We start from the raw sequence: 10,126 nt of genomic DNA, 5'->3' as shown, positions 1-10,126 counted from the left end.
AATCGTATTTTATAAGAAATTTTTTCACAAAAACGTTTCACAGGTAATTTCTAAAATAAATATAATATGCAAAATAGCAACGTGAATAATTCGCAGCTACTCCACGAATAACTACGCGAAACATATTCGCTTTAAATCGGGATAAGACAGACAAATTCAGTACGACAGATCCGTAGTTCCTTGGGATTGAGAAAAGGATCACGGTAGCGTCTGGCGATAGGGGAGGCGCGAGAGAATTCCGCTCGTAAGCTCGGAGCGCGCGAAGGTACGCGCCAAGCGGAATGGAAGCGGCGGCTTCAGTCGGCCACGAACCTCCGTCGAAGAACGGTCCTCATCGTTCAGATCGAATAGTCTGGGTATACTCTATCGGCCACGATAGAAATATCTACGACCTCAACAAAAAAAGAAGGACGAAGGGTGCGAAAGTCAGATCCTTTTTTCTTCTTCGTGCAATTCTGCGACTTTACGAAACTAGGATTACCAATATGTAAAATTGAATGCAAGGCGAGGTTGAAGAAATGAGAATGAGGACGATCCTGCATGCGTATTGCGACTTCTATATTGTGTACCTCGGCGAATAAAAGACGTGTAAAATAGACATGTGGAAGTGTTGGGCCCTGTTTCTGTGTGTCGCAGGTAATTAAATTTTTAAAGTGCGCAAAGTGGATTAAGCAGATCGCGGACGATCCCAATGAGAAGGGATGATAGAGTATGGGTGAGTGGGATAAACATAGAGAGAATCCAACGCGCGATAAATTCGAAAAATAATAGGTAATAAAAGAGATGATTATACGTTTTCGAAATGTTAAATTATAGTAATTAAAAATTTGCGGGATAAAGTATTGTATTAAAAAAAATACCCGCAGAACGCAACTTACGATGGATACCGTATTTGGAAATCGTATTGTGTATTGAAACAATGAAATTACAGTAATAAATAGTCGTTTAACAGGAGAGAATCAGGATGCGGCCTCCCTCATCAATTATGATTCTCATCATAATAGCACAATTCGATATTATTATATAATTAACCTGTGTTTAACCTCGCGGTTAATCCATTATTTTATGTAATTTTGCCGAAATTGTGAGCTTGTATCAATTAATAATAAATAATCAATAAATAATCGTATCTGAATTATAACATCTATTATAATTTCATAAAAAATTTTTCGATAAATTTAATCATTATTTATTTATTAATATAAATTAATAGAAAATGAAATATTAATTTGTAAATTTAAAAGTACTGAATATAATTGAATATATAATTATATGATTTTGTTTAGAATAATTCAAACATAATCGTCAATAAATATCTTTCGACGCAGAGACACTATTGAGCTGTTTGTATCTGTTAGCATTTACGAGCTTTGCTAATTGGCAGCCTAATGACACTTCCAATATAGATCGTAGGTAGTTACGACAATACAACGTGTAATTGTTCTGTGCACGAATGTGAAAATTATATAATAATATTGCTAATAACACAACTAATTTTCAATATTAACAAAAAAAAAATTATAAATGACAGCAAACAAATAAAAATTTCGCGAAAATCTGTTATATAGAACTATAAGCTAACATTATGTTCTTACAAAAAAATTTTCTATTCTGCGAAAAGTGCTTTGATTATTAATCCTGTTTAATCTGACGTTGTTTTATTTCACATTTTTCTTGAGAAAGTCGACTTCAATGCTCCGCTAAAGTTCGATAAAAGTTTGAAGCGAATCTTATAAAAGAAATGCATATTTTATATGAAACGTATGTGAAATTTCTGCACGTAAGATTAACGTTACTTACAAGTGAAACGTTGCGCAGACAGTTTTGGGACACGCATATTTTATCGGTGCATTTTCTGATGGAAACCGTGAATATATTAACGATCGAAACACATGTCCTAGTTCAACAGACATGTAGTTTCTGAACAGATGTAACGATTTATTTTCGCAAGATTGAATCTAAACGCGGAAACGATCCCAGCAGAATGGTATCTGATATCATCAAATCAGATCTGTGGCGAGAATAGCTTTGGACAACAATCATAAAATGCTTACGATCGTATAAATTGGAAAATTCAAAATTAGTCAATGGTATAATTATTATAAAGATATGTATATCATATTGAATCGTATAATTTGATAAAGCTTATTTCATAATAAAAATGATGTAATTATTCAACGATTAGTTATAATCGAACGCTCATAATCCTTATGATTTACGACGAATAAAGTTTTAACCTGAATCAATTCAACTCTCTTTGATGAACGTGATGAATAAAAATCAAAAGTTAATTGACCAGATATCGATAATAGTAATTCATTCGTGAAAGTGACGATAAATTCTGGAAATATGAGAAGAATGTCCACCTAAATGATCGAGGTTTAGCCTTGTGCCATAAACGTTGTATGAATGAAAATGCAAATTATAGACAGACATGCACATAAATATAATTTCCTGTCGCGACTGTCGGTATCAGTCGATTAGACGAGCTTGAAAATATCGGATAACTCGCGGGATCTTCTTTGAAGGTTAAAATACAATCATAATACAACGCTATCGATAATGGATGCTGTAAACGAGAATTATCAAACTTCAACTACAACTTTAAGGAATTCTAACTATAGCTTCAGCATACATTAGATATTTATGCAAGTTTATCGACTACGACTCATAATATTTGCAATTAGTAACTATGTGACAGTATTTACATGTTCGTGTAAATTCGCTAACAAAAATGACGTTATATTTCTTTGATTTACTTTTTCGAATATTCTATTTTTTTCTTCAATATAAAAATATCAATTATTTAGGAATTCAATAATTCGTATCAATTTTAAAAAACGATTGTCTATAATTGCGTCCATGAATAGGAAAAATCCTTTGCGTGACTTCTCTATATGGTGAATATTTATGTGAATAAGCTGCCGCTACTTCCACAGTTCATTTTCTGCCACTAACGCAAAAGTTATTTTAGTATCAGGCAGCAGTTTGCGCACCTGTGATAAGAAGTATACAATAAGGTGTGCAAATCAAGAAAAAATTATTTCTGACACTCATAAATATAACGTTCTTAAGAAAAAAATTCTAATAACAGTTTTTATTTAATTTTTAAATAAAAAAATTGGAACATAAAAAATCTAATTTCATACTCGTATCAAATTATGTTTTGTAAAAACTAGGAAACTAGGATGAATTTTCACATTAGAGATTTAAATACATCCTCTCGGAAACTTAAATTTCCTGCTGAAATGAAATATGCAACATACGTGCTGCCCATCTCGTTTGTTATGTCTCGCATTTTAAAACAAGTCATATATTGCGGCGTCCAAAGCTGCAACAAAGTTCAGCATAGTTTGCAAATTCACGTACAACTAAACGCGTAGTAAATTTTGACAAAGGATATTTCGTGAAATTTATAATACATATATAATTACAATGTTTTTAGATAAAAAATAATTATTATGTTAGCCAAGTAATTATAATTTATTTTAACCACGAATGAAGTTTTCCTCCGGATAATTACAAAGCTCATTCAAATTAATACATGCGCAGTACTACATTCAATCGATGATTAACTAAAATTGATCACTGTAATTAAGAGGCGTGCAACTGTTGACAGTGCTATTGATTTTTATTCATAGAAATCAGTTCTCATAGAATTTTGATGTATGTAAACGTGCATTTGACTGCTTCAAAACAGGCTTTCAGTGCAATCACTATGCTTTAACATGCACTCCGGGCATTAACTAACCGATTAACTATCTGATACCGATCCATTTACATCTGTGGTCTACATATCACATTTGTATATACACATAATACAATTTAATACCAAAATTCTACTATCAGCAATTAAATATTTAAGCAATTAAATATTTAAAAAATACTATATGACATAAATTTAACCTTTATATTTAGAATAAAACAACATACTATTTGCGCTTCTAGCAATGTGAATGATGATTCTGTTAAAAAAAAGTGCATGAAATAAAACACTTTAATAGAACAAAAAATGTCGAATATCATCGTACGTTCAATCTCTACTTGAAAAAATAATTATTTTTAATGCGTTATTTTTAATGCGTTATTTTTATGTTTCGTAATTTCACATTGAGCCTTTTTGCTCATTACGAAGATAATAAAAAAAGAAAAAAGAACACGTAGCTAAAGTTGCTTTCCAATTCAATAACCTCGCGTCATTTATTATCGAGGTCAAAACAGCTGATATCGTGATAAGCGGTTATTCTAATTTAAGTAAATTTACGATTTAATAGAAGGCTATTAGAAGTTTAATACCCTTTTTCCACTTATTTCAATTTGTTTATCTTTCGATTTATCCGCGCTAGAAATTACCGTGGATTAGATAGGAGCTTGATAGAAGCTCTCGAATCTTCCACATGTAATTGTCGTGCGAACAAGAATGTGTTTTCCATATTGGAAGTCTGCGGGCGGAAAGGTTAAATCTCTGGTATTTATTAATAGTCGTATACTAGTTGTATATCATAAATGGAATTTATGGTGACATGCGCGCCACAAGGTTCGTCTATGCGACGATGACTCACAAAGATGGATCTTTGAGTAATTAATTGGACACATATAACAAATAATCATTTCTAACATACCACTGATACACCGTTTACACGTAAATTTTTGTAACAGCTACATTAATTTGTAATAAACGTTGGCACATTTGTTGGACAAATCCTTCCGCTACAATCTTTCGTAGAATTAAGTCGCGAATTATATCCTTTTCGAAATTGTTAAACCTTCTCAGATACGGAAATTACAAAAGCTTTTAAAATCTCTTGAATCATTTGTATTTTAAAATCTTTGTTAAAGGGTTTCAATCTGTCATTTCAATTATAGATAACGGTGCCTATTGTTTGCACATCGGTATCGCATATCCTTATCGTAGAAAGCTGCTCTATTTATGCCGGTCTATTTCATCCAAAGGATCTGTCACGCCTTAAACATTTCAATCAATCGAATCAATCGAATGTTTCGTAGATAAATCATTAAAATTATAATGAATAAAATTCATTTTTTTCCTTATAATAAGAGTCATCAATATAATATGCTTCTTTACCTTTTTTCTTGCCAGATAAGCAAAGTCTACAATATCGCGTAAATACATCTGAGACGAATACATATGAATACAAAGATAAAATCCATGATTTATAAGTTTACTTCAGATTACAGAAATCGCATGATGAAACGCGGGTGTGTCCTCGAGATAGGACATTTACATTTTAATGATAAACCTGAGAACGCTGCGAATTTAATGTTATATGAGACGGAGGATTAAGTAACCTATTTTACGAAACAATGCTCAACAATTTAATGATCGATAATACTCGTATGTCTATGACGCTATGAAATGGTATGGCGCCTAGTCACGCTTGAATAGCAGACAGCATTACATAATGTTTAAATTCCGTTCAAGGCCACGGAACAAAAATGTATTCACTTAGAACACATTAATTATGCGCAACATATATTATGCAAGTAAAAAAATAAAAATATACATTTCAAAATAGAATTGAAATGAGAATTATCAAAACATAAAATTCATGCCAAAATAGAATTTGAAAGTTACTGTCAAATACAAACGAAGTCGAATGTACCTTTTTTTACGCTATTTTTAGTATTCCAATATAATTTACAAAGTTCTGGCTCTCTTCTTCGAAGAGTCTAAAGTGATATATTTTCAAAAGAATTCTGACCATTAAAAAAGTAAGAATCATAAATACTGGATATTTCAAGATCTCTGAGTCAAATTTCAGAGGATGGTAGTAGATCTCACAGAAGATTTTCGTTAAGGAACCTGTATTGTCCACTGCATTTTTAAGGAACTAGGTGTCCGGTCGCACATGATGTCTGACAATAGTAGTTCACGCCCTTTGATTCTGTTTTTGCAAAAAGACAAAAAAAAACAAAAAACGTCGACTAGTATTGTCACGCACAATGCTGCCTCACGATCGATTGCGTACCTTACAGTCGATCCAAACAAGGGCACGTAGTTTCTTAAAAATACGTCGGAGAAAACGGGTTTCTTAACAAAAGTTAAAAAGAATTAAATTGATTCTTTCGGTAAAATTTATCTTCTCCTGAACTTATTCCAAAGAATCCCTATATAATGTGTATCAACTCATTGTCATTTTTATCATGAAAATTGGTTACTTTTTTGCCTTCAGTTAGAATCGAATTGAAATCATATAAAATATGTTGGAATTATCGTACGTTAAATTATTTCAACGGTGTTTTCGTCACTTTAATCGATGGAACTCTTTCTAAACCTAATTGAGAACTCTCGAACTCTTCAGGGGCAACCAGAACTCCGCTTACTTTTTTTCAAATTTTGAAAAAGTGGGACCAGCTTCATAAATGTCTAAATTATCTACTAAAGATTTTTTTTTATTCCTCTAAGATTCCTAAGATATATTTCCAAATATCTGAAAATAAAACTTATTGTAAAACTTTCACAATGTGACGAAAAATGATGATTAATCATATCTAATTTCTTCTTTTTTTTAGGTTTATCCTCGGCTGTTTTGGAGGCGCCAAACTTTGATATTAGTTCTTTGACTAATCAATCCATAACGTTACGACAGCATGAATCCGTGAGAAGATTCGCATGTCCCGTGGGATTCTTTCGATTGAAACGATTCTGTTATTACCTCAGCGCCGGTACGGCACCATGGAGAGAGGCGTACTTTCACTGCAAGGACAGAAATGCTACTTTGGCAATATTGGACAGAAATGGAAAGGACAAGATGTTAAGGAAATATCTAATGGGGGATCAATTTAGTGAGTACAAGATATTCTTTTTTTCGTCTAATTATTACATCATTCAATTCATTCATTTTTTTGTCTAAATCAACAGCGAAATTGGAGCGATGGATCGGAGGAATTTTCAACTGGCAACAAATGGCTTGGGAATGGGGTGTAACAGGTGAAAAGATGGTTTTCCAGAGTTTCGGGAAAATGGGAGAATCTGCGAGATCCAAAAAATATGCATGGCATTGTATCATAATGGATCCTGTTTTAAAATATAAATGGAGTGCAAGGAGTTGTATGGAACGGAAGCATTATATCTGCGAAGTACCCGCCGGCCGTTTAGGTGAGAAATGTATTCAAAATATTCAGCAGAAAAAGCTTTCATAATTTTATTGATATAAATGTAACGAAATTTATCCACATTTTGGCTTTTTTAGCCAGAAGACGCAAGAAGTCGCAAGATCCCTTCGCGCCGCAAAATCAAAGATTAAAACCTAGAAAAAAGGGCAAAAAGTACTTAGACGAACAAAGGAAATCAGGTGAAAGAAAGAAGAATCGATCAAATTCAAGAAGAAATTGGTTGAATCAAGGAGAGAATCAACAATGGGCCCACGGTGTCAAACTAGGATCGCGACCACCTTCTAAGTACTAACATCTTCATATTAAACTATGTTTAATATAAAATATCGCTTTAAAAGTTATTAAGAAAAAAGTTATTAAGAAAATATATAAAAAGTTTTAAGAATATATATGTACATATATTCTTAGCAATTTAAATTTTCTATAATTGATAATTTTCATACAATAATTTTTGACAGCATGAAGATGATGCCTAAAGAGCGCACACGACATCATGCAAATAGAACCCGTGTGCAATCAACTGTGCCAAGGGTAGCCCAAGTACTCCCACAAGGACGAGAATATGGGGCATTTTTAGCCAATGAATACCATCAATCCCAGAATTTAGCGGATATGGACAACGTTTTTTCACAGTTTCATAATAAAATAAACGACTTCGCGCGGGAGGAGATTTTGTTGAAGCCGTGAAAGAAAAATTGAATCATTATATCATAATTATATAATTGCAGCTTTGCTACTGCTCTGTTACATAATATACGCATTTAAGAGAAAAGCCATTTTGAAAGATAAATTTTCACTACAATGACGCTGTGAACTGCCAACGTTATTTTATTATAATTTATATTATTTGTGGCTGTTATTGTAAAAATTAATTTTGCAAACCGTAAAAAGTTAGTATAAAATTAAAATTAATCTTGAAAAACTTCCTTCAGATTCCTCTGTCCGAATATTGAAGTTTCTAAATAGAAGCTCTATTAACATACTAATTAATGATCAGAATATTGTAGCCATCGCATTCGATACTATTACTAATATCTAAATATTCTCGATGTACTTATCTATATTGTAACATCATTACTAGAAAAAGCAATCATCGTCTCTCTATATCTTCTTCTAGTTCAGCAATTACTTTGCTAAGCAATATCTTGCACAATTAATGAATTGTATCGCCTGAATGATTCATGTACCGATTAAAAATTTTATGTTGTCGATGCTTGTTATTTCACGAGATAAATGCGAAATGAATAAGTAATTATAACTATCATTTAGTAATTAATTAAATTATATTATAGCGCGATATTCATAGTTACGCTAATCATAGTGCATAATTTTTATAAATGAATTGCAGTCAGTTAGTTAGTTAAAAAGCAAAACAAAACTCTTTATAAAATATCTTTATTTTTTGATCCATTCTTGTGTTCGTTATTTTTTCATTGCCTTGTCTGTAAATATATCAACATAAGTATCGATATACTCTCGATGTACTCTCTGTATTTAACGATGTATAATAAAATACTGATTTATCTATTTTTACGATGCAATATTATCAATAATATTAAAAGCACAAATTGAGGATAAATTCTATAAACTAAAGCATAAAACATACATTCTTACCTTGATGTAGGTGCAAAGAGCATCTCCTTTTGGTTCTCCATTGCCATCTTTATATAATTTGATCTTGTCTTTGCCTTTTTCGTCTCTTGCTATGAGGCCACACTTGGTGAAGAGTTGTGTGAGTTCTTCTATGGTAATATCCAAAGGTAGGCCAGATACATAGATAGCAGTGTTATGGGCTTCGTCAACTTCAAACCAGGTTGGCGGTTCCTGAGCTTTCCGTTTAGCTTCTACTCTCCTCTGCTCCTTTTCTTCCTTGATTTTCTGAGTAGGCGGAAGCTGCTTTGGCTCTGGTGGTTTTGGCTGTGGTGTACTCGTGTCCGAAAAACCATAGCTCATCTGGTACTTGGCCATGAAATCCTCATCAACTTTTGGAAACCAGGCATTTTTTTCTTTATCCCAAAAGTACACACTGCCATCATTTGGATCTGTATAAGTGTGCGTATCGTTTTCAAAACCAAAAACTTCAGCTGCACCAGCTTCAGTATCATCAGATTCTTCCTTCTTTTCCATTTGAAGATTTTTCTTACTGTCAGAACTCACTTTATTATCTTCTTTCACAATCCATTTATTATTCTGTTGATCAAACTTATAAGTAATATTCGTCGCCTTGTCAGTGTAGATGTACGTTTGGCCATCGAATTCATAATTCTTCATAGGATCGTCCTGTTTCTCTGATTCCATGTTTGCTGTGACTGACGATGTATCAGCCATCTTCAATGACTCATTAGCTTAGCTTCCAAACAACAAATCTTGAATACAGAAAGGTAGAAACTTATTGACAATATTATAACATAAATAACCATAACATAAACACAAAGAAAAAATACAGATAAGTTTACAGAATTATACGAATATAAATTTTTTTAAATAATATCTCACACTTCTGTTTGCATTCTAATATAGCTTATCAATATTTTAAATCTTATATCCAACAAATTAATCGTAGACATGCAATTTGAAATAAGAATAGCGTGTAATATTGGAGAAATAAGGTTAGAAACATGATAGGAACTGACAGTGGAACAATTCTTTCGTACCTATCAATATTTTTCGCACCAGTAAATTCCACAGTGATTGTTGCACTAATTAATAAGTAATTTGCGAACTTACGACAATCAACATTAAAAATAATTCAATCTTATCGAGCAATTGATAGAAAGCCAGCCTATGTGACCGACGCGCGATATACATCGGACGCGACTGCAGCAGGTGTCACGTGATGCCAGCGCTACCTATACGTCAAACGCAACAATTATAATAATAATAAAAATTTAATGAGACATCAAAACTATAATTGATGATCGTTTCTATAAATTGCAGATTAAAGACGGCCACTCTAACAAAAAATTCACATGTCTGTTAAAATTTAAAT

The 10,126-nt window shown here is 32.4% G+C and overlaps 2 protein-coding genes across 2 annotated transcripts in view; one reads left to right on the top strand and one right to left on the bottom strand.

Annotated features, from left to right (window-relative positions):
* LOC108686090 (HIV Tat-specific factor 1 homolog) overlaps positions 1-9,922 on the bottom strand; it is a 31,571-nt gene extending 21,649 nt beyond the window's left edge. The window contains exons 1-2 of the mRNA XM_018191175.1: positions 9,792-9,922; positions 8,752-9,503 (exon numbers count right to left, since the gene is read on the bottom strand). Of these exons, the coding sequence (XP_018046664.1) occupies positions 8,752-9,465 (714 nt within the window). The 5' untranslated portion in view covers positions 9,466-9,503; positions 9,792-9,922. The remainder of the gene's footprint in view (positions 1-8,751; positions 9,504-9,791) is intronic.
* LOC108686091 (C-type lectin domain family 10 member A-like) lies at positions 398-7,951 on the top strand. The gene is made up of 5 exons (XM_018191176.1): positions 398-636; positions 6,535-6,807; positions 6,884-7,120; positions 7,215-7,422; positions 7,596-7,951. Exons 1-5 carry the CDS (start codon positions 600-602, stop codon positions 7,822-7,824), a joined length of 984 nt encoding a protein of 327 aa, XP_018046665.1. The 5' UTR covers positions 398-599; the 3' UTR covers positions 7,825-7,951.
* Positions 9,923-10,126: the final 204 nt, after the last annotated feature.

The sequence above is a fragment of the Atta colombica genome, unplaced genomic scaffold (assembly GCF_001594045.1).
Source record: "Atta colombica isolate Treedump-2 unplaced genomic scaffold, Acol1.0 scaffold164, whole genome shotgun sequence".
Classification (NCBI taxonomy): domain Eukaryota; kingdom Metazoa; phylum Arthropoda; class Insecta; order Hymenoptera; family Formicidae; genus Atta; species Atta colombica.
Note: the sequence above shows the minus strand (reverse complement) of the source record. Positions and strands in the feature narration are given on the sequence as shown.

Coding starts and splice junctions, on each gene's coding strand:
- LOC108686091 (XM_018191176.1), top strand. CDS start 600: ATGTGGAAGTGTTGGGCCCTGTTTCTGTGTGTCGCAG. Junction 637..6,534: donor CCTGTTTCTGTGTGTCGCAG/GTAATTAAATTT, acceptor TCTTTTTTTTAG/GTTTATCCTCGGCTGTTTTG. Junction 7,423..7,595: donor GGATCGCGACCACCTTCTAA/GTACTAACATCT, acceptor AATTTTTGACAG/CATGAAGATGATGCCTAAAG.